At 45.4% G+C, this 25,478-nt stretch overlaps 1 protein-coding gene across 7 annotated transcripts in view; it reads right to left on the bottom strand.

Moving 5' to 3' along the window:
• Positions 1–24,878, bottom strand: part of ARHGAP26 (Rho GTPase activating protein 26) — a 427,146-nt gene extending 402,268 nt beyond the window's left edge. For 3 of the 7 annotated variants that reach the window (XR_005026783.2, XM_036895143.2, XM_036895166.2), the window contains exon 1: positions 24,324–24,875. Coding sequence is in view for 6 of the 7 variants with exons in the window: in XM_036895143.2 (XP_036751038.2) it covers positions 24,324–24,477 (154 nt within the window). In the remaining variant the exon portion in view is untranslated. Of the gene's footprint in view, positions 1–24,323 lie in introns of all 7 variants that reach the window. The other 4 variants (XM_036895133.2, XM_057491034.1, XM_057491033.1 and 1 more) reach the window with 3 other exon arrangements.
• Between the last annotated feature and the right edge of the window lie 600 nt (positions 24,879–25,478).

Genomic DNA, 25,478 nt, shown 5'->3' with positions numbered 1-25,478 from the left:
AGAAATAAGTGGACTGAAACTGGGAAATCCTCAAACCACTGACGCAACGGAAACAAATCCAGAAGGACTGGCGCAGAGCACTGACACGAAGGCCACGTGAAGCTGGAGGAGCAGGCAGAGCCCAAGGGACACAGGGCTCAGAAGGCCTTATCAGGACATCCAGACTTTATTCTAAAAGAGCTAGTATAAAGGTTCTTGAAAGCAATGATACTATGATACGTGAGAACTATTTTAGTGAAGGCAGAAGGTGCCTCTAAAAACTTTTTTCTGAAACACTCTTTCAATCCACTTTTGCCCACCAATGAAATTCAAACCATTTTTAGGAAATAGCTGTGGCAATTTTAATGGTAGTACATCATCTCTTTTAACCACAGATTCTAATCGCAGAACTACAGACCTAGTAGGAACTTTAGCCATCATTTACTCCAACCCCTTATTTTAAAGATAAGAAAACTACAGTCCTGAGAGATTAAATGATTTCCTCAAAGACAGAGGGAATCTGTGGCAGAGTCAATATGCAAACCCAAGTCTCTTGACTTCTTGGCCAGAGAGAATAGGATGTAGTAAACCTTCTGATATAGGAATCAAAGCATTCATTCAGTCATTCAACAAATATTTATTTAAGTGCCAGATGCCATTCTAAGCACTGGGAATGCAGAAGTGAGTGAAAACAAATAACCTTGCCTCTGTAGCATTTTCATTCTAGTAGGAAGAGACAAAAAAGAAACCATAATAAACATACAGTATCTAAAAAAGTACACCAGAAAGAGAATGACATGGGATGGGTGAGGGCTGTGTCAGGTGGACCTCACTGAGAGAGTGACACCTGAGCAATGACTTAAAGAAGGTGAGTGTTTGCAGGAGACCAAGGATTCAAAGGTCATGGGATTCTATCGGTTCCACCATAATTTACAAAGTGTAGGTATTAGTGCTGAGATTCAGGGGAGAATTCAACCCTTTCCCAAACCTACTGCCGTGTATCCACCAAGTCCGACAAACAAAAATCCACAATTCCAGCATTCTCTCTGATAAAACAGGACAAAACAGTTATCCTTCTGGCTTTAATAAGAGGCCTTGATAGGCTGATAAACTGGAATGGAGTGAAAAAGGATAAGGAGGGAATTTCAGGCTGAAAGCAAAACAAGTATATATTCTGCATTTTGATAATAAACCAAGCCAACTGATTTTGGTTACTGCCAAATGTGGATTCAAATGTGGGTCACTTCCTCAACACACCAGAAGTGAAACTGAGATTGGCACTGAGTTCCCAAAACCTGATGAAGAGTTGCCCAGAAGAGAGAAAAAGAGTGCTTCAAAGAGGAAGAACAATGGAAATTACAGACTCTTAGGGCTCGGCCCCATCTCCCCCTCGGAGAATGCTATGCAGTGGGGAAGGTCAACTTGATTACAAAGAGCCAATACTTTCTGAGAATCCTCAGAAGAACCTGATGGGGTGGGTACTTTGATCAAACTCACTTTACAGATGAGAAAACTGGACAACTGAGTCTCCAGGTGGTGAACATGCTCATTCGGTTCACAAGCAACACAGGCAGGACTGAGACCCACATCTGACCCCACAACCTGTACTGAGGCTCAGCAAACTTTGGACCTTGGCCTGTTTTTGTACGATCTCTCAGCTAAACAGGGTTGTTACATCATTAAAGGGCTGTAAACAAGAAATGCAAAAAGAAGTATATGCAACAGAGACCCAGTATGACCCTTTACAGAAAAAGTTTGCTGACTGACCCTTGTAGTCTAAACTACTACACTAACTATGGGTAGATTTTAAAAAGTTCTACTGGATGTATTTTGTTTCCCAAATAGTATTATCAGGGGAAACAGGCTCTGGAAGATGGAGAACTAGTTTTCATACTGGCTGGGCTACAAGAAAACCAGTTGTTGGCTGGAGGGTTATGGATCTGCTGCATGACTTCAGAGTTCTCACTCACCATTTTGCTCTGATTTTTTTATAATTTCTCCCAGCAGGGTAAGTGCCCACTCGCCCTCCTATCCGCCCAACCCCCACCCCTGCTCAGTAGGCGCTTGGCTCCCAAACACGACTCTCAGGCTGCCCAGCCTGCTCAGTCTTGCCCATCCCCAGTGTGTCAAAACTCTCTGTTTCTCCCCCTCCAAATCTGAATTCCCAGGGCTACTCTATTAAAACATAGCCTGATAGCCCAAACTAACTTGTCCAAATGTGGAGAAGAACCATGACAGGTCTGCGAGGCAGAGTCCTTTCCCTTCCATGGATGGCCCCGTTCTATTGACTCAGGCCAGCATGGGGGAATTATGCTGGGGGCGCTGCCTGGAGGCCGCCTCCCTTTCTTCTGTATCTACAGCGCCCTGATAGTCCTCTGGGGAAGCATCCGCCCCTGGCTCACAGAGCATTTACTTATATGCGATTGACTGGACTCCGGGCTCCGGCCAGGCGAGCTTCAAGGATGGTCTCGAGGATGAGCGTGTGATTCAACAAAAGCCAATGAGCACCATGCTCAGGGCTTTGGTTCAAACTCTTGGCCACAAGTCGTCTTGCCAATGTGAGGGAAGAGCCCATGTAAGAATGGCACTAGCCTAAAGGAAAAAGGCAGAGTTGAGCAAGGCAGGGAGATGGGGGCCTGCAGACACTGCGTGAGCCACGGGACCCAGGCCAGGTCAGAGCCAGAACGTCCCTGCACTTCCCAGCTACATGCCACTATAGATCCCCTTTTTGCTGAAGCAGCTTGGATTGTGTCTTTCCTCCCTCACGATAGAAAGTGGCCTGTCTGGCACAGTCAGAGTGGAAGCACCATGCTTACAAACACGCCTTATTAAAACAGACTGATGGCAGCAGCACACGCTGCCTTCACCGTCAGTCAAGGTCCTCACCAACACTCCTCGTCTGCACTGACACCCAAGGGAGCTCGCCTCCCTTCTCCCGACCTGTTTCAGGAACACAGGGCTCTCGGAGAGGCTTGTTCTCTGAGATGTTTCAGGACCTTTTAACTTAACGAGTTATCTGATTAGAGTGGGGACCACTGAGACTAAAACAGTAAGACTCCCACGATCAATATTTCAGATTAGTGCTCTTTATCTCCTCCCACCCAAAACCAGTATCCCTTAAGCCCCTAAAGGAAGAGAAAACAGAAAAAAGGCAAAGGGAATATAACAGTAAGTGAGCAAGTTCTCTTCCTTCTATTATGTCCAGGGCCGCCTTGCAACCGGCCTCAGCCTGGTTATTGCAGTGGACAACGAGAGGGACAAACATCAGATGTCCAGGTCATGCAGCATGCCCTGCTTATGGGCCTGCGGCTGAGGGCAGGGGTGTGTTCATGCTGCTCTGCAGAACTGGCAGAACACAGCCAACAGCACCTGCTGTCTTCTGGGGCTCTCCCATGGGTTTCGGCTCCCCTACACTGGCCACAATTCCTCTAACTTTTGCCTTCAATGAACATAAGCTGTGGATGTTCCTCCAAGAAAGATTAAAAATACCTTCAAAAAAGGCTTGGTAGAAAGCCAGAGAAAAGGTTTTGACACAGAAAGCACTTGAACTTCATGATTTAATAAGACAGGAGCCATCAGCCGGGAGTGGAAGGCATGATGCAGTCAGGGAAGCACAGGCCCTCTCCACTGCCACCTCCAGTATTCCGGCACGGGAAGCACAGCCACAGTGCTCTGTCTCTAGGTCACAAGCTAATTTCCAACAACGGAGAAGTCAGTGGGGACAGAGATTTCTGCATTTGCCAACACATTTTAGAAGTAACTGTGGTACCACATCCCTGCACGGTCAGTACACTGCAGGAGGAGGAGGAAAAGAATGTGGGTCAGTGAGTCTCTAGTGCTTAGATGCTGCCAAAAAGGGCATCTGCATGTACAAAGATAGATGTGATTCTGTTCCTTCTCTCTCTGCCTTTTCCTAAATTAAACACCTAAGAATGACTGACTTTCCATAGAAAACAGAGACCAGAGCCCAAGGAAAGGCAGAGACTAGATGTTGACTCTCACGTGTAAATTCTACCAAGCAAGACTCCAGCCCTAAAAATTACAAGGCTGTATGGGAAGCACTGTCTTTTGTTAGTCGAATTCCTATTAAGACCCATTTGTTCACATGGCCCTATTCAAATGAACTGGTATTAAATCTTCTAAAAAGTCACTACAGGGTTTCAGAGAATCTTCGTATGAAGCTATGCCTTTGGGGTACCCACTGGGAGAACGAACTGTGCTACCAGCATGGAAGCACTGTCTGGAAACAACACACGCAGTCCTGCCATAGGAACAAACATGGGAGACCTAGCTTCCTTAATCTTTTCAGAGGAAAATGAAATACAAGTCTCTTATAATGATTATGAGGCTTATAAACAGTGTCTGCCCATTTGTACCACTATCACTAAAATGATTTTTAAAATATAATGGTTCAATGAAAGGGTATGGAGGAGAATACATACTCTAATATTCAAAATCTTTTTTTAAAGAAAAAACATTAGCAAAGAGCCTTGTTGATTTAAGAGCTTTCTGTAAGTCCATTTCTTCTAGGTGTGAGGATTATGAAAGGAATCAGTTCATAGAAGGCTAACCAGCCCTGCCAAGGAGATCTGGGCCTCCTGTTGGTGATACATACGGCACAGATTTAGAAACAATAAATTTCTCTTTCCTCTGCCTGATAAAAGTAAAAATAAAGAGATGGAGAAAGATCTGAGAGAAAAAGTGAGCACAGGCAAAGGGACAGGAAGACAGAGGAGGCTGGCGAAACATTTATCAACTCAGTTCTGATCCTTGCCTTTTTAATTCATCATATCTTATGCTGTCCCAACGGTAGACTGGATTACCATCCACTTAGAGCAGTCACCCCTGATCTGTCCATGGTGAAATCTTTAAAACAAAATAAATTCTGAAAAGAACCAAGGGATGTTTGAGGCCATGAACACCCAGATTTGCTTTTAGAACACAGCCATGTGGTCAAATTGAGCTCTTTCAAGGGACCTTTGCTATCATTTATTCGACACGCACTGGAGAGGTTCAAAGGTGAGAAGCACTGTGAAGATTATAAAACAGGAAATGATACCAGATGGGGATGGAAGACACGGCTACTGAGACTTTATGCCAGGTGGTCAGAAGAGGACTCTTTGGGGACCTTTGGCTGAGCCCTGAAGGATGAGAAGCAGCAGCCGACCGTGTGAAGATCTGTACAGAGACGCTCCAAGGGAACAGCGGTGCAAAGTCCTATGGCTGGGAAGTGCTCAGTGTTCTGGAGGAATCTGAGACCAGCAGAGACGGAGTGCAGTGAGAGAGAAGGAGAACAGGCAGTGAGGAGACTGACAAGAGTAGGCAAAAATGTGACCATACACAAGTTATGCTAAGGAGTTAAAACTGTATTCTGATGACATAGGAAGCCATGGGAAGTCAGGGGCAAGAGACTTGATAAGGTTTATGTTTTTAAAATACATCAGCCTGCCAGCCATATGGACTCTATCTCACCACGATCAATCACTAAGGTTCTGAGCGGTCATGAGTACTATGAATAAGAATGGTTCTTACGAAAATAGAAGGGAAATAAAAAGGGGAAAGTTATGACCCAGCACAGTCTCTCCATCAAGTGATAACTGACAGTTTTCAACAGCCATGGCCGCCAAATGTAGACCCAGAAGCTAAGGTCACTCAGCATCTCACAGAAGCATTCCCTGACCACATAATCTAAATTCTGCCTCTACCCTGCACAATCTATCACTCAATCTTATTTATGTCCATCGTGGAACTTCTATCTTGTTTACTTGCTTACTTTGTGTGCCCTCCACAATATCAGAACTTGTGGTCCAGTGCCAACCCTTTGCTGGACCTCTGATATTGTGGAGGGCACTGTCGTGTGGACCAAGCTCCACAAGAGCCAGAACTTGGCCTTGTTCGGAGGTATGCCCCCAATATCTAAAACAATAACGAGTACACAGGTGGTGTCCACTAAATATTTGTTGACTGGGCTAATTAAGTCGAGACCCTATCTTTACTTCTACTCAAAAGAAACAAAACATCCTTCCAGTCCCCAGTCCTAGTTTCTTTTCTAAGGCAATCAGCTTCTCATGTGAGTCGTTATGACTCAAATGACTTCAAATACTCAGCAGACATAAGGACAGAGGAGACTTCCCTTGTCCTGGATCCCACAATAACCCAGCCTCGATACATTCTAAGAATGCCTGTTTTTTTTCTCAGAACTGCCCAAGCATTCAAGTCTACAGAGAGGCAGGAGTGATGGGGTGGGGCAGGGGCAACATTCACACCAACACTTACAGTGAAGGTAACATTTTGTTCAGCACCCTGACAGATATGTCCCTTAGACCCAAGGAAGAACGCCCTGTTCTGAGTCAGCTGGCTGCTCAAGAAACTGATGGTGTGGACCTCCATGTAGTGAGGCTAGGGTTGGGATGGGAGGGGCACTCATGTGATGTGTTACTTTTTCACTGGTTTTTGACAAGTCAGCATCTCTAACAGTCCTAAAGAAGCTACCAAAGCTTGTAACTGGACATGTTTAAATAAATACATCTGGATTAAGTTCAATATAATACTGAATAGACTACTGACCCAGCCTAATTTCTAGAGATAATTCCTAATACAAGGATTTCACCTCCAAGGAGAAAGCCAGAGGCCCAGATGTAGAGAAAGCACAAAGATAATTTCTTAATTTCTGTATTATTCCTACCTTACTAAAGGTGAACACAGTCATGAGAGCAGCATAGCTGATGTTCATTTTGAGCCAGATGCTGTTCCTACACCACCTCGTTAACCCTCACAAGGTCTCAAGTGAGCCCTATTACTCATTTTATAAGTGCGAAACAGAAGGTTTAAGGGACTGGGCTAGGATTATATAATCAGCAGCATAGCCCTGGTTAAGAGCAAAGGTTTGGCACTGGACCAAGGTTCCAATCCTGGCTGTATCAGTTTTTAGCTGTATGAATTGATTTTACTTTCCACACCTCAGTTTTCTAGTCTGTAAATGGAGATAATAGTACATACCTCCTGAGATTATCATGGAAGTTCAATGAAACAAAGTTCGTAAAACACTTGAAAGGATCTGACACTTAATAAACAGCTAAATGATGGTAGTAGATATTCTATTACTATTATTATGGTTCACATAAATTTAACATCACACTTTCAACATATGGGACTTTTCTTTCTGTGGCACCCTGAAAAAAGTTCTCCTCTTTGTCCCCGAGGTTCTGCTCAACCAGCAGGAAAAAGAACGGAATAAGCAGAGAGATGAGAGCTACATCTTAAAGACATGGAAAGAAATGTGTAAGAGCAGCCTATGTAAATTTACCTTAAAGAGATGATGATGGCGAGTCTATAAGGACATGCATTACAGATCGGTTCATGATCGTGAGAACAAAGACAGAAACAACCTAACTGTCCAAAAGCAGGGCATTAGTTCAGTAAGTCTTGATACAGCAGACCTGGAGCATTACAGAGCCACCAGGAACAATCCTGGAGAGCGCTTAATGATATGGAAAAGTGATCATGACCCACAGAGTAGTAAAGGGTATAAAACCAAAATGAGCATCTCTAATCAGTACCATGGGTGTAATTCGCATTTTCTTCTTTTATTCATATATAATTTCTAAATTTTCTCTAAGGAACATGCATTACCTGTATAATCAAAAAAAAAAACAAGTTTGTTTTGGACTGCTTGATTTTTTTTTTTTAATGACTAGCCTAGATGATGGGAAATACGTGTCTCAGAAGAAGGTAGAGGGGCATCCTGCTCTTTTTCTGTTAATGGCTTTGTGAACCGTTCAGTGGGCAGCTCAAGGGAGGGAAATGTAAGCCGTCTTATCGAGGTCTCACTTAAATTTGTCCAAAATATTTTTGGACATTCTAGATAAAATACCTGCAAAGACTCAGATTTCATACCCAGTTCCCTGACCTATCCTAAATAGGTTTCTAGGTCCCTAATTGGTATTATAAATACATAATTATATCTGGAGCTGTTCAACTAACCCAAATAAAATGCTCTCATTCCATGTCTCCAAATTTATCTTCTCAAAATATAAATTACAGACCTACTTTTATAAAGACAATTTTAATAGCACCCTCGACCCCAATGATAAAAATGGGAAACTTGAAGCTTGCATCAGGTCCCATCAGAGAAGCAGAAAATTAGCATCTAAACGCTCCCCATCAAAAAGAAGCTAACCTGTGAGACACTCTTTACCCACCCTGATTCTGAACATGCCCTTTCACCTCTGAAACATAACACAGGAAGTGTATGTAACAGGAAAATAGACCCCACATAGAGATTTTTTTACAAGGTAGAACCATTCACAGCCCAGACTTCTTCCTTATTCTAGAGATCCACAGTCACCTCAAATCCATGGGCTTCTTAGCTATAATCCTAAAACTGTGGACATCAGATTCAGGTCATTCCCATTTAGAAAAGGCTTTGTTTTTACCATAATCAAGAGGTCAGAGATCAGTCACTCCTTTGGCCCTTTTGGCAAGGCAAGATGGGGGTGAGTAAAGGGCAGACAGTGACAGAATGAAAGGGGGAAAGTACAGGGAAAGAAGCAAACGAGAGAAAGAGAAAACTATAAAGAGAGATGGTAGAGAATGTGTTATCTACATTTGGGCTGGAATTGCTTAGAACACAGCAATTAAGAGGAACTCCCATGTTAAAACCTTTGACACCCCCAAACCATCACCATTTCAGCACACAAGAAACTTCTTTACCAACAGTCCCAAAAATGGTTAAAGCTGAAAGCCCATCAAATAAATGCACCTATCAAAATCGGAATATTACTGGAATTGTTTCCCTCTACAGAAACAAAAGTTCCTTTCTTCTACTCAAAGCAATACAGCTACCTACTAGGTTTTGGGTTCCTCCTTTCCACTCTCACCTGGAAACTGCTCTCTCCAAAGCAAGACTAGACCCAAGAGGCACATGGTAACAGAAGGGCTAAACCAGAGGCCTATATGCATGCACTCATGAATGGGCATGAGTTCATCCTGTTGCACTAGCCAGTCTGCAGGAAGGTGAACAGAGAAAAACTGAGTGCCAGATCTACACACCCTGACACTGAAATCACAGAATTCCAGGGAGCTGCAAATTGGATGTACCAAAGGAAATGGTTTCGCAAGATCAAGAGACAAAGGACACAGAAGAGGACCCCACTTCGGCCGGAGGTTAGAAATCCTGAGGAAGTGGCTGCCTAGGGCTGGGGGGATGGGAAGGATGGGAAATTTTGGCAAGAGTGCAGGGCTTGTTTTGGTGATGATGAAAATGTCCTAAAATTAAGTGTGGGGATGGAGGAAAAATTATGTGACTACACTAAAGGTCATGAACTGTACACTGTAACTGAGTGAGTTGTGTGGTGTGTGAATTATATCTCAATAAAGCTGTTTTTTAACAAACCTCCAAGGACTCCACCCACCACTGCCTAACCCCATGCTGACACATTTGGGGAGCTCAGTAATGTGACTGCTTAAGGTGTCACATTAAGACGCATGAGTGATCCTTCTCCCATGTGACATTTCACAAGTTTAGATAACCACCAAAAACATTTCAATCTTCTTTAACGAGACTCAGTTCTCCAGACTAGGGGGGAAGAGGGGGGTTTGACCCCACCATGCAAAACCCAGACTTGTGAAAACAAGCAGATTTTAAGTTGTCTTCAGCTGGCGATCGTCTTCATGCTTGAACTCTGTGCTGCTCCAAGCACAAAAACCCAAGCCCTGCTGCGTTGTCTTTTCATTGCAGTATGGTGTGAAGTTACGCTGGCCAGAAGAGGTGGAGGAGATGAGAAGCAGGCCGAAGCCATATCCCAAAAGACACCAAGGCCAAAAGCTCTCAGTTCCACTCCAATTTTTTACGCAATGGAGCAGAGCTTCCCTGCTGGGCAACTGATGACAAGCTCACGGACTATGTAAAGAGGAAACAGGATTTCTTTCCAGAGAGAGAACCATCGCGTTGCTCTAAGCAGAGCTGGCAACATGGCAGCTTGCTGACCTTGCACAGTGAGCTCAGGGCAGCTTCAGTCAGGACAGCAGCAGCAGGCAAAGCTGTCTGGAGTCCCCAAGGCCCGGCCAGTAGAGCAGGTGCAATGGGGCCGGTGAGGCCGCAGCTGCTGACCCATGCCTCCCAGCGCCAGCCTCCATAGTGCCCACAGCGGGAGAAGTGGGGCTGAGGGCTGCTGGATAAGCCGACTGGGTGGGATTTGGGTCAAACATCCCCATGCACTAGTCAGATATAAACGAAAGTAATCCCTGTCTTTGGAAGAGCAGCCCACCTCCTATGAGTCCCTTAAGCAGCAAGCAAGGGGGAGAGCAGCAGTCGCCCCACAGCCACACCCTGGGGTCCCACCAGCAGTGGCTGTGCTTTGCTCTGCTGGCTGAGAACCTACTGAGATCAGAGCAGAGACAAGGACGAGCTGCTGCCAGAAGTGAGTTGCCAGAGGGCACCTCTGAGGCAGGAGGCGGAGCTCAGCTCTCTGGGTCTGGGGCACCGCACCCTCAGAGCCAGCAGCCAGGCTCTCTCCTGTTCTCCCCAGACACTGGTCCCCTCGAGCTATGCAGCAGCTCAACCAGCTCATTATGCTTCCTGAATATTTTTAAAGAAAAAAATGTTCAACATAATTAAAGACTCTGACCCCAAATGACTTTAACCCTGACAAGAGGGCCCAAGACTCACTGTGGGAAAACGTTTGCCCTGTGATTGCCCAAGAGCACAAAGTTTCCTTTCAGGAGCTTGGCCGCCCCACAGGGCTACAGAGGGTCCCGCTCACAGACCGAGCTCAGGAACAACTGCATCCCAGGCGTGGGGCCACATGTGGAAATGTTCTGAAGTCGCAGAACTCTATTTTATCTCGTACCCTTTCAACAGTTCCTCCATCATTCCTGCTGCAACGGCTCCTTCCCGAGACGAGGCTAGCTGGTGTGGCTGTGCACATTAAGTGGGGATGAAGGATTTGAGACAAGGTTTACGTAGGATGTCTTCTGTCCTACTCGGACTTAACGGTGGTTTAAGAACCCGGCCCACGCACCTGGGGGCCTGACAAGGAGTGCCAATTTCCAGAGCTTGCCCCAGCGCTCCTGCACCAGAATCTCCTCAGGGGAACCCCAGGAATGTGCAGTTAGGGGAATTCTTACACACATGCATATTTAAGAACCACTATGTACCACAAGGACAATCTAAAAATTAAAATAATGGCGTGTCCCAACTACGGGGCAGTAAGCACGACACCTACAATATTGTAATGAGAACACTTCACACCCTGCACTTCTGTTGCTTTCTGCAGTTCTACCTCCAAACTGAAGCCAGCCTGGGTGGGCAAGCACTCACCCAAAACGGCCAGAACGAAACACCTCATCTTCGGAGCAAGTCTCCCCAGGCCTTTTCTACCCACCTCTCCTTCTGAATGTCGATATTCCCCATGACTGCAGCCTCCTCTCTTCTTCCATTCGTGCCAGGGGCTCTTCAGCTCTGCTGCGCATTGGAATCACCTAGCAAGCTTTTCACGTTCCCCGTGCCCAGGCTGCAACCCAACCCAGGCCCATCAGAATCGCCGGCGATGAGCTCCAGACTCCTCAGGTGATTTCAACACGCAGCTAAGGCTGAGAAGGACTAAACGCACCCAGTGAGACCCAAACTCACACCACTGCCCCGCCCCTCCGGAGGGCTACACCTGTGCTTCCTCCGCCTTGGAGGTATTGCCACCTGTGTGTCCCATGGGGCCAGCTCAGCAGGGACAAATCTTCCTTAGCTCCTCACTGCCCGTCCCACTCCACAGCTCTGCTTCTGTAGTACACAGCTCAGCCGTTCCCCCAGGACCTAAGACCTGCCCTCCTCTGTCCACAGGCGGCACGTTCTCCTCCCCGACACCAGCACATCCCCTCTGAAAACTGACATGGAGTCTCCCATTCTCTTCCATAATTTATCAGTGTTTGTTGGAATATTCAAATGATGACTCCATTGAGTAACACTGATTCTCAGCGGAGGGTACTCCCTGCCACTTGCTTTGTATACTCCCTGGCACACCGCCACCTACCCCAACACCGGTACCCTAGTCAGAAGCATACTCCTTCCCTCCCCTCCCTTTCCTGCAGGCCAGTGGCCAGATGGTGTCCTTTCTCTCACACACTTCTGCCCTAGGACAGTGTTAAGCAGAGTGCAGCTCAAATCACCGGTGAAATATAGGACAATTTCAGGTGATATAATGACCAATATTTTACAATTTAATGGTTATGACTTAATGACTATTTGAAGATATTTTAGGAAAAAAATATGGCTAACCACATCAAGCCTATGAGTTTGGAATGCTGCAAAGTTCCCTTTCAAATTAGCACACACTTTAAAGAGTGCACTGTTCTCAAAGTGATAAGCCGTGATAAAGGTGGGGCGACAATAACGAGGGCAGTGCCGGGGCCAATCGTCAGGGACACTGCCTCCTTGGCCTGCTGGCCTGCACCTCCTTTCCCCAGGTGCTCTGCTCCCTCCTCAGGCCCTCCTAAACTGCTAGTGTGCTGCAGGCAGTCCGTGCTCCCCTTGCCTCCTCTCAAGAGGCCAAGCACCTAAAAGATAGGCACTGTGCTTGCCACGTCCCAGAAACCCCTCAACCAGGAGCCTTCCACCCCAACATGGGCTGTCACAGGCACTAGACACTAGGTGGCCCGCTCCTGTCCCCCGCCAGGGGAGATGCTGAGCTCTGCGGGGCAGGGAGAGGCAGCTGCAGGAGAAACGGGGCGAACTGCTCAGCTCCAGACAAGCTTTGCTAACAGACAAGGTGTGCCTATCGGCCCAAAGTCACACTCACACGTCACCAAAGGTAGGGAATGGCCCTTCCTTACCCCCTGCCAAGCTTCCTGAACAATGCAAACACTGCACAAGACCAACACCCAACAGCACCCTCACTAAGAACTCAAGTTCTCTGGGGCCCTGAGTGACCCCTAGTGCAGCTGTGTCTCATTTGAAGACATGAGTTTGTAGGGACTTTTAATCCCAGAATCAGCAATACATATAGACTGTGGAGCAAGAAATGGAGAAAACTCTAAGCACTGCTTTATTACAGAGAACACTCTGTAATAAACTAAATAATGGGTCTCCTTCCTCTAAAATCAGGATTTATAAAATTCAGTTCACTGAAAACTTTTCAGATATTTATCAGCATGAAATATGTACATAAAACATACCCTTTGGCCCAGGAGTTCTGTTCCTAGGAATTCATCCTACAGATCTTCTCCCTCATGTGCCCCTGTCAGGTCATTCACAGCCAGCACTACTTGTAATGGTAAAAGGTCAGCAGCCATCTACACGTCTACTATTGAGGGACCGGTTAAATAAACTATGTTGTATCCATATAATGGAATACAATGCAATGCTAAAAATGAGGAGCTCTATGTGTACCAATGTAGAACAGCTAAAATATATTAAAACTGTGCAACATGCAAATATATGCAAAACAGTGCATAAGGCATGCTACCGAAAACTATATAAATATCTATTTGCTGGCATATGCATATATTATGTCTAAAAAACATGCAAGATCTGACAAAATATTGCTCCAGCAGAAGACCTAGGGGTCAGGGAACAGGAGGAATTGGAGGGGTACTCTCATTAATTTTTGCCCCTTTTGAACTGTGTACCATTTATAGGTATTAACTATTTAGATCAACTTTTTAATAAAGAAACAGGTGTAAATCAATATAAAACTGGCTTTTTAACTTAATTTTACTTGCTCAACTGATAATCATGTTCTACACCTGACCCGAAAGTGGGACAAGGTGACACGCAGTCAGGACTCCGTGAAGGTCTTACTTCGTCCTGTCTGCTTGACAGTCTCCACAGCACAGAAACTGCCTCAAGTTCAACTCAATCTGCCTGGAAATCTATCTAAAGACTCACAGGAGGAACCAGTGAAATCATATTTTCAAACCGTTCAGATTACCCTAGAATAAACTTAAAAGCATATCTGACAGCAAGATCAGATGAGCTTTGAAATCTACCTACGGTGCCTTTACAAACCACATAAGAAGGGGTTTATTTTGACTTTTCCTTTGTGGCTGCAGCAGGAATCAAAGTGTAGCCACTGGGTTGGCCCAGAGAAACCAGCTGGTTAACAAGGTTTGGTCCAGAATTCCCTAGCCCCTCAAACCTTTGTCCATCTGGCAAAGAAAACACACACAGACCGCTCTAACCCCAGGAATCTCCTCTTTCTAAATATAGAAGGCAACTGCCCAGTCCCCAAGCTCCCCCTCTGCAGAGTTCTGTGCCTTCCAACCAAGGTGAAACGAGCCAGATATAAACATGCCGTGACAGCCGCTGGCCCACACTGCCAAGCTGTTTTCCTTACTATTTCCTCTATTTCTCCACTCTGGGTTTCCACAAAAATGTGTAAACCCCAGTGACTCTAATTAGTACGCATTGCTGTAGCTACTAATGCTATTTTCCTCCTCCTAACAAACATGATTTCCTTCTTCGAATTTAAGGTTGGAATAGCCTTTTAGATATGGGCAAACCCTATCCCATTCCCGTTTTATCTGTAAGAACCTGCAGCTCAGAAGAGATATCAGACAGGTCCAAGGTTAATTAGAACACAGCCAATTAATTGTAATCTCTCTCTTTCTCTCTCTCTCTCTCTCTCTCTCTCTCTCACACACACACACACACACACACACATACACACACACACAAACACACCAGATTTTTTTTTTTTTTCCAACTCCTGGTTCCTTTAGAAATCTGTGTCAATGCCTAACAGAAGGGCCTGGTCTGTAAAGGATACTTTCAATTTAAGCAAAAATGTAAGCTTCAGAAACATAATCTAACACATTCAAAAGAAAACCAGAGAAATATCAATTGGCTATAGGGATGAAAAGGACCTAAACATTAGTAAGTCAAAGAGCTTCCAAAACTTGGAGGTTGGCAACAATTCCACTTCAAGGAATTAAGCATTCTGGCAATCTGCTATCCCGTGGAAATGCTGAGATCCACACACAAAGGTGGGTGTGCAAATGATTACTGCAGCACTTTCTCTAATAGTGAAAAACATAGACAATCCAAACATCCTTCAATAGGAGACTGGGTGAATAAGCCATGATATCCACACAGCAGAACTCTCTGCAGCCATTGAAAAGAATGCACTATGTGCATGTACTGACATGGGAGATCTCTTAAGACATAGTATGAAGCAGAAAATAAAAACACAGAATAATTCACATAGTATAATCCCATTTATGAAAAAAATGCACAGAAAAATGACAAGAGAAAAAAACATACTCAACAGTTAGTTGACAGTGGTTAACTCAGGAAAGGGGGTGCTTTATACTGTATATTTCCACACTCTGATGCTTTTATGAGAATGTATTCACAAACTGTCTCTAATTTTTTTTGTTTTTTCACTATGAGATTAGGTCAATCATTCTTACTGTTAGTTTTCCTCCCAAACCTAACCTCCACTAAGTCTTCATTATTTCACCATCATTCACATAACTGCTCCAGCCGAAAACATGTAAATTGTTCTTGACTTCTCTCTTTTCTCCCAAATCTAACTAAACAGCAAGTCTTGTGGGCTCTACTTTCAAAAATACCCAGAATCTGACCACCATCCCCCATGCTGCCACCCCAGCCCAAGGTGCCACTGCCTCCTTCCTCACCTGTCACAACAGCCTCCTACCTGGCCTCCTGGCCTCCACTTTTGTCCCACTCTATTCTCCACACAGCAGTCACCATAATCTCTTAAAAAATATAAGTAGGACCACGTCACCAACTCCCATAGCTTCCCATCACACTTAGAATGAAACCCGGAGTCTTTTCTGGTACTCAGGACACTGTGACTTGGCTCCTGTGTCCCCCCCATTCCTTTGCCATCACGCTTGCTCCAGCCATACTGGCCTCCCCACTGATCTGCAAACACCGCACGTGATTTTCCACCCTGTGACTTCTGCATCCATTACTGCTACCCTAAAAACATTCTAGTCTAGGGCTTCGCTTAGAGGACATGGTTGGAGCAGAGAAGGGCTATATTTGTTGAATGAAAGCCTTCCTTTGATGGCAAAAGATTCATCATTTGAAACATACTTGGTTATAATTCTTAAGACTAAAGCTAGGGTGAGTCAGAAATTTAGACCTAGGGAAACCACTCTGGCTGATAGTTTCATATTGGCATCCCTCTCTTGAGTAACTTTTAAAAATGCAGTGTGCCCTTGACGAGGTAACAGTCGGGTTCAAGAGCTGCTTCTTCCCAACACTCCAGTGGCGATAACGGTCCCTCCAGGGCCCATTCTAATTCTGTCAGTCCATGGGGTTTGTGATCATTCACTTACACCAGAGGGAATTAGGAAACCCAGCCTAGGGCCCCTGCTTAGAAGGAAGCTGAGTGGCCTAACAAGAACAGAAACCTGAAACTCAGCCTCCTAAGAACCACCACCCAAAACCCCGAGATCCTGAAAGTGATCAAATGCACGTGAGGTTGAAGCAAATGGAAACGAGAAATCCCCAACAGAGGACAAATGGAGAAAACAGTGTTGTTCACTTAATCATCAAAAGTTTTATGTGACAAAGTAAAGGGGAAAAAATCTAAGATACAAAATGCTACCCAACAAAGAGATCTAAATAGACACTTCACCAAAGAAAATGCACAAATGGCCAACAAGCACATGTAAAGACGCTCAACACCTTAGTCATCAGGGAAATGCAAATTAAAGCCAGGAGATACCACTTCACAGCCACTAAGATGGCTACAATCAAAAAGACAGACAGTACCAAGTACTGACAATAATATATAGAAACTGGAACACTTGTACTACCGTGATGGGAATTTTAAAGGATGCTTTTGTTATGGTAGGTTTTAAAAAAAGTAAACATAAGTTTACCATACAACCTAAGAATTCTACTCCTACATAAGAAATGAAGAAACGAAAACATGTCCACACAAAGACATGTATGTGAATGTTCATTACAGCATTATTCCTAAGACCCCAAACCAAATGTCCATCAGCTGGTGAATGGATAAAGTATGATTTACAAAATGAAATACACTTCAGCAATAAAAAGGAACAAACCGTTAGTACATGCTACAACATATACAATCTAAGAACATTATGCTAACTTAAGCCAGAATGCAAAGGACCACTGATAGTACGAGTAAATTTAGCTTAACATTTGCATAAAAAACAAATCTATAGCAACAGAAAAGAGTAAGTTAGTTGTTATCTGAAGCCTGAGATGAGAACAAAGGGTGCCTTTTTGGGGTGCTAGAAACATTCTAAAACTGCTTTGGATGATAGTTCAATAACTCTGTAACAACAAATCACTGAATGTACACTTAAAACTGGTGAAATCTGTGATTCAATACAACTTTTTTAAAAAAGCAAAAACAAAAATTCCCCCAAAACATGCTGAAAGAAATGGCTATTTTAAAAGGAGTAATATCCTTGAGAGAGGTACCCATGATAAACTGATACATCAATTCCAAATGTGTGACCATTTTGAAGGAGAAAAAAATGATGGGGAGGAAAAATAATTAGTCTTTCTTAATGAGAGTTGTTGGTAATCAAAACTCAACGAGATATTCAGCCATAAAAAGGACTGAAATTCTGACATATGCTACAACATGGATGGACCTTGAAGACATTATGCTAAGTGAAATAAACCAGACACACAAAGACAAATACTATATTATTCCATTAATATAAGACACTTACAGTGATCATATTCACAGAGACAGCAAGTAAAAACAGAGGTTACTAGATACCAGGAGGAGGAGAGAATGGAGAGTTACCTTTTAATGGGTAGAGAGTTTCAGTCTGGGATGATGACAGTTCTGGAAAGAGATAGTGCTAGCGGCTACACAACACTGTGTGAACATACTTAGTGACACTGAATTGTACTTAAAAATGATTAAAGTGGTAAATTTTGTGTTATGTATATTTTACCGTAACAATAAAAAAAAAACCCTCAACAATAAGAAAACACAAGCAACCCATGTAAAAAAACGGGTGAAAGATTCGAACAAAGACTTCAAGAAAGATACACAGATGGAAAATAAGCATGTGAAAAGATGCTCAACCCCATGTTATTAAGGAATTACAAATTTAAAAAACAATCAGATGGCATCAACATGCCCCTTAGAATGGCTAAATCCAAAACACAGACAACACAAATGCTAGTAAGGATGTGAAGCACCAGGAAGTCTCCTTCATTGCTGATGGGAATTTCAAACAGGACAGCCACTTTGGCGATTTCTTACAAAACTAGACAACCTCTTACGATCCAGCAATTACAATCACTGGCATTTTTCCACATGAGTTGAAAACAATGTCCACACATAAACCTGCACACAAATGTTTGTACCAGCTTTATTCAAAATTGCCAAAACTTAGAGGCAACCAACATGTCCTTCAATTAATGAATGGGTACAGTTCTGTGCTACATCCAGACATAGTAATCCAGGAATATTAATGATAAAAAGAAACGAACTACCGAGCCACAGAAAGTCATGGAGGAAACTTCCATTTATATTGTTACATGAAAGAAGCCAATCTGAAAAGGCCACATACTCTAAGATTCCAACTATTTGACGTTCTCGAAAAGGCAAAACTAGGGAAACAGTAAAAAGATCAGTGGTTGCCATGGATGGGGGAATGGAGTACACTAAGTGGAGCTCAGAGAATTTTTAAGGCAATGAAACTAATTCTGTATGATACTGCATGGCCAATACATATATTACACATTTGTCAAAACCCACAAAGAGTGAACCCTGATGTAAACTACGGACTGCAGTTAATAACAGTGTTATCACTATTGTAACAAATGTACCACACCTATGCAAGATGTTAATAATAGGGGAAATTGGGGCTAAACGTTCTACTCAGTTTTCTGTAAACCTAAAACTGCTCTAAAAAAATTAAGTCTGTTAATTATAAAAAGTTGGGGAAGTGAGCTCAAGCCTCTCAGTGGGTTGAGAACTACAGAGTAGATGCAATTTATTCAATGCAATCAAAAACAGAATGGATTAAACTAGAAGGACATTATTAAAAAAGCCAGTTACATAAAAAACTTCAAACTCTTGTTTGAATTTAATTTGCTGTTATTTATGTGTGTATGAGTAATACTCCAAATGTCAGTATTACAAATTACCACCATTTACAAATAATTAGTAAATGCCTTTTTTTCCTTGTATTTGCAAGGTGCTAAAGTAAAGCAAGGGAGCTGGGAAAAACTTTTTTGCTACCTAACCCCATTTATCCCATTAGGAGTTTGTGAGTAGTATAATTACTCGTAAACAAAGCAGCTTGGCACTGAACATCCTTTGGAGTTAATACCATTTAAAAAGAGCTCAGCTCACTATTGCAAAGCCTATACCAAATTGTAAAGAGTTATAAAAGGGTGGCATGCTTTAAAGCACACAACTCTTGATGTTGGCTTTTTAACTCTTTTTAATGAGCAAAGAGGATGAACTATTTATCTTATCAAATCAGACCCAGGAGCAGGTTTTTAGCATCCTGTTCAATGCTTTATTAGCCAGTTAAAAGTGAACCACTTTCAGTTATAAAACAAGTCATGGGATGTAATGTACAGCATGGTGACTATAGTTAATAACACTATTTTGCACATTTGAAAGTTGCTAAGAATGATCCTACAAGTTCTTATCACAAAAAACATTTGTAACTATGAAGAGTGATGGATGTTAACAAGACTTATTATGGTGATCATTCAGAATATATATAAATATCGAATCGCTGTACACCTGAAATTAATGTTATATGTAATTTATTCCTCAATAAAATAATTTTTAATGAAAAAAATTAGTGCTATAGAAGTATGCATTTTAAAAAATATTTTAAAAAGAAAGAATCACTGGTAGTCACTCAGTGCTACACCAGAGAGGAAAGTCTAGTGCTTTACAAAGTCAAGAGATAGCCAAAGGCCCTCATCCGCCCCTCTAAACTACAATGGTTCTTTAATCTTACAATGGAGAGAGAGAGAGACAAGATTTCACAACACAAAATCTTAGCTATTCTGAGGACTCAGTTTCTGAAAAATAACTGAGACGATGTTCTCACTTCATCTAACACCTGCTGCATGTTTCTTTCTAGGAAGTTCACTGCAGGAAGGGGCTGAATTCTTAGAGTCTTGTTTTGGTAATCTCCTCTGCGTCCATAAAAGTACCATCAACTAGAATGAATCCTTTCCCCTCTCGTGGGGCAGAAACACAAAAGCACGGCTGGGTCTCTCCAGGTCCCAGGTCATGGCTGTCTGTGGGACCTCACCGCTACTGAAACCCCTTTAGGAGCTCACCTTATGGATTCCAAGTTACCCCACCTGAAATTCCAAACATGAACTCTGTATCTAAAGTTGGTCACCACCATCTAGGAGAACTGAAATTGTACTTCTGATCCAGAACAGGCAAAGCTATAGGGACAGAAAATACATTAGTGGTTGACTAGGGTTGGGGGTTGGGGAGAAAAAAGAGGGGGAGACCTGGAAGAAAATGGGGAATGACTGCTAATGGGAACTGGGTTTCTTTTGGGGTGATGAAAATGTGCTAAGATCGATTGTGGTGATGGTGGCACAACTCTATGAATACACTAAAACCACTGAATTGGATGATTTAAGTGGGTAAACTGTATAGTAAGGTGAATTATATCTCAAAAAAGTTAATATTTTAAACTTTTCATTTCTGCCCCACCCCACCCCCCATCTTAGACAAAAAGAATATGGGTACTCTATCTCAGAAAGCACAAGTCAAATTTAAAGGGGCATATCCCCAGCAAGTGCATTAACCAATTCTCCAGATGGAAAGAAATCCAGTTCCCGAAAACCCATGCCAGCCCTGAAAACCAACAGCCTAACTCACTTTCATTCTTTGAAACCACATTTGGTTTGCCACTGAGTCCATAAGACAGCCAGACATGAAGTCCAGTGAATTCTGCAAGCTTTCGCTGCAAGAAAAGCAGACAGGCAGCCTGCCCAGACACTGAGTGGGGAAGTTAATCAAGAAAGAAGACTGAAAACTTAAACTACCAGAATGTTATTAGGAACCGAAAAATGTTTGGAGACCTTATTATTTTCTTTTTAACTCACAGAACTTTTTTGGCATAACCCCAACTTAAGACAAACAGAGGTAATATTCTTTCCACCACTGGTTAACACATACACAACTGTGTAAGTTATCAATGAATGGCATGAAGGGGGCTTGTGCCTAACTCCCTGCACCCAAATCAAAAATGTCCCTCTGCTCTTAAGTGCCTTTTGCTCCAAGTCTTGACAGCCCTGAATACTGGCAGATGATTCACAGCTACTGCCAGCGAAGCAGCGCCATGCTCCAGGCTCCCAGCTGGGTGCTCTCTTTACAAGCACTGTGTCACTCAGTCCTCACAACGACCCTGCGGGGTCAAGGGGGCTATTCCCACTTCACATGGGAGGAGCGCAGGCTTAGTGACTTGCTTGGAGTCAACCCATAGTGATGGGTCAAGATTCAAACACAGGGAACCCTAAAACTCTTCTTCTACAGGTCTAGACTTCACCACCAGCCTCTATCGCCTGTACTAAAAGAATAAGACTTAAACCCACAGAATCCTCCTAAGACACATTGATCAGGTCAAGGAAAGGGTCCTGGGCAATTAATGCCCACAGAAAAAGCCTGACAAATCAGCACAGAAGAAACTGACTGGAAGAAGCCAAGGTAAATAAATCCTAAATTATCTTATTGCTTCTTCTATGTGTCTAGACCAAAGGTTTGGTCTCCAGGGAAAGACTTTCAGGGGTTTACTTGTTCATCAGATTCTCAAGGGGATTCCAGAAACAAGTGACCTAGGCAACGGTTTGCATTAGGGTTCAGGCACAGGCTCTGGAATCAGACAACTTGTGTACAAATACATTTAATTGCTGTGTCGCCTTGGGCAGGTTACTGACCTCTCTGATCAATCTTCAGTTGCCTAATTCATAAAATGAAAGTCGCAATAACAATGATCTAGCTGAAGTTTGGCAGTCTCCAAAGGCCAGTTTTATTGCCTCAGATTAACACAAAGGAACCCTAAACCCAAAGACCTGTAAATATTCAGTGTTATATAATTATGTATTTATTTTTTAAAACACTAGCTTCACATTTACAATAGTGATAAGAATAAAGATGGAGAAAAATACTACATGAATAATTATATAGCAATATACAATGTAGCAAGCACCTATCCATAACATGAAGTCTGGGAAATAGTGATTGACTCCACCCTCTCCATTTTAAGAGGTCACATGACCTGTTCAAGTAGTCCTACTCGGAGTATACTTAGAAACAGAGCTGGGCTAGAGATTAGAACACCTAGTGCCCCATCAGTCTTTCCCCCACAGGGTGGTCCATTCCATTAGACAATTTATATAATTCTTAAACCCTATCACTGCGTTGTTTCCTCCCACCCACAGAATTCCTATCCCCATCCCACCCCTCAAAAAATAGCAGACAATGAAGCTGCAAGTCACACAAATGCAGCCTCCTCAAATATAAGTCCAAATTCCAGCAGGCTTGATCCAGAGGGTCCTTTCTGGATAAGCAGGATGGGACAGGAGTAAGAGCTCCACATCAGCAGGACCTCCATCTCTAGCTCAGACCGTGTAGGGGTTCAAAAGTAAGCCCCACTGCTAGATCTGTGTGGTTCTGAGCTAGAGAGTCCCCGGAGCCTGTTTTCTCATTTGTAAACTGAGAAACAACACACGACATAACTCATGAGTGAGGCAGTGCCTGGCCTGGAGTAAGTCTCCGTAGCCACAGGGGCAACAGAATATTCACTGCCACATCCTCAGGGCCCGGGCTAGTATCCAGGGCACAGCAGGCTCTCCAAAGGTTTGCTGAATAAAGCAGAGGCCCAATTAAAGCTGGCCTGAGATTCAATCAAAATTCACAGGCCAGAAAAGTGGGCCCCCAACTTAACTCCAAACCTGGGATACACCAAAGATGGCCCTGGTCATTGACAAAGGAAGAGTGTGTTCAATGCTTCAAATCACAGTCTCCAGCCCAGACCCTGCCACTAAGAGACCTCACCATATTACAGTTTCACGTTGATTTCACCCCAAAAGATTGGCACTTGTTGCCCTGAGTTCCAGTGTCTTCCTCTTCATTTTTAGAAGCAACAGGCTCACGAAATAACATCTCAGGCCCTTGACTTCTGTAAGTCTCCTTTCAAGAAGCCTGGGCACAGTTCTCACAGCAAGTACCCCACTCTGCCAAAGCAACCTTTCTTAGCTGAAAGGTATCACCTATGAAGAAATCCATCACAGAGACAGGAAAAGTAAAGTCAAAGACAGTTCCACTATTTTGCTTCATGTCATCCCTGATTCTCAAAACTAAAAGATGCACTAAACTATTTTTAAATGGGTAAACTGTCAAGGCTACCAAAATACGACCTCACAATCCAAGGCGCTCATCCTCGGGAGCTCGTTTGGCCAGAAGCAGCAGCTCTGGGCAAAACTCAAGGGAAAATCATACACAGAATGCAAATTTCATTTCTCCCCTATCAAAAGGAAATAAGCAAAAATGGTTTTACGAAAGGTTTGAGACTATGTGTTTAAACTTCTTCTCTCTGAGTGAGGGCCGAGGACGTTCCTTCTCAGACCCTCCGAGTTTTCAAGGATAATAGGAGAGGTAAAAAGGAGAGCGACGGAGAGTCAGGATATGTTCGTTCTATTTTAAACCCCCGCCCACATTTTAGAGTAAAGGAACACTGATTCTGTACTCCCACCCCTATCACCTTCTGCTAAACGCAAGAAGCAGACCTGCACACGTACATGGCCCTGATTCGAGATGTGGGGGTTCCTGGCTGCCGACACCGCAAAGAATCGTGAGCTAACCCGCCATCCCAGCCAGCCCTTCCCACGGCAGCGCCGGCGCCTGCCGGAGACCCCCGGCGGCTCGGGAAGGCTGGGGCTGCGCGCAGCTGGGGGCGAAGCAGCCGCCACCCGCCTCTTCCCGAGAGGAGGCAGCGCCCCCTTGGCAGGACTCTCTCCGTTCCCACGGCGGGGCACCCAAGGGGGCCTAAGTCGCGGACGCGATGGGGTTTCCCACCAGGCTGCGGCGCACCGGGCACTACAATCCCGCCCCCCCCCCGGGACACCTGTGTGCCGCGCACACCCACCCGCGGCGCCCCACGAGCGCCACCAGCGCTCGGTCATCTCCCGGCCGTCCCAGGAGGCAAACCGCTGCGCGACGGCTCTTTGCTCGGCGGCTGCAGCAGCCTCGCCCGTTTTGCAGATCCTTCCCGCCTCGATATAAGCGTCTACACCCGCCCCTCCGCGCCCCGGGGGACAGACACCGGCCCGGCGCGGACCCCGCGCCCCCCACCGCCGGGGCCGGGGCCGCCGGGCTCGCGGCACTCACTCTTGAGCGCGCTGATGAGGGACTTCCCGTCCTTGATGAGCTCCTTGATGAATTTGTTGGTCTTGTCCAGTTCCGCTTCGTGCGACTTGAGCGTCTCTCGGAAGTGCGGGCTGTCCAGGCAGCAGTCGCTGAATTCAAGCGCGGGGAGCCCCATGGTGCCCGCTCCGCGCAGCCGGAGGACGCGCCTCCCCCGGCGCCCCGGCGGCCCGCAGCCCCGAGCACGCGCGCGGCAGGACCCCGGCCGGCACCCACGACGGCCGCCGGCTCCACAGGTGTGGCGCCGGCTCGCCCTCCGCGCTGAGTCCGCCGGCGCGCGCGACTCCCGGACGGAGGCGGAACGCGGCCAACGCGCGGCTGCTCCCGCGGCGCTCAGCGGAGCAGCGGGCCGGCAGGATGAGCGGCGGCGGACCCGCAGCGGCGCCGGGAAGCGGCCGAGCAGGCGAGCTAGCGCGGCCGCCGCCTCCCCGCCTCCCTCGCCTGTCTGCTCCCCAGCAGCCGCGGGCGCCCTCTCACAGCAGCCTCGGCGGCCCCGCCGGCGTCCGGGCCGCTCGAACCTGCTAGCGATGACCTCATCCCACCCGGGCCAATCAGTGCATCCACCTCAGCCCGACCCCCCGGTCTCCAGGGGACGCCCGGCCCTTCCGTGGCCTTGACCCAATCAGCAGGGCCTAGAGGCGGGGCCTGGGGCTGGGGTGGGGGCGGGGCCTGGGACTGGGGGTGGGGCCACCGCCACCGCCTAGGTCCGCAGCACAAGCTCCGCCCCCGCCCTCCCGCGCTGTGTTGCAGACCCCGGATTCCCGAGAGTGAACGCTGCGGTGCCAGAGCCCCAGCCACCCCGGATCTTGCCGGCCTGCTGCGGCCGGAATCGAAGCGGGAGTTGGTGTACCCGCAGGTCTGAGGAGCCTAAATGTGCCGAGCATGAGAAGCAGTTCCCCTCAGTCCGCCCTGCTCTGCTGGGCACTCAAAATGCAGCCGCCTACCCCGTGAGAACCCCGAGTGCTCCGAGCGACCTCGTTAACCCTAGGCACACGGTCCTTCTTCCGGGCAGAAAATATATGCATCTTAAATTTACCAGCTCTTCTTGCCTGCAGCCTTCCTGCCCCCTTACAGTCCGTCCCCCTCCTGGCCACTCCCGCTCAAAGCTCGCCCGCGGCT

This window comes from Manis pentadactyla, chromosome 13 (assembly GCF_030020395.1).
Source record: "Manis pentadactyla isolate mManPen7 chromosome 13, mManPen7.hap1, whole genome shotgun sequence".
NCBI lineage: Eukaryota > Metazoa > Chordata > Mammalia > Pholidota > Manidae > Manis > Manis pentadactyla.
Note: the sequence above shows the minus strand (reverse complement) of the source record. Positions and strands in the feature narration are given on the sequence as shown.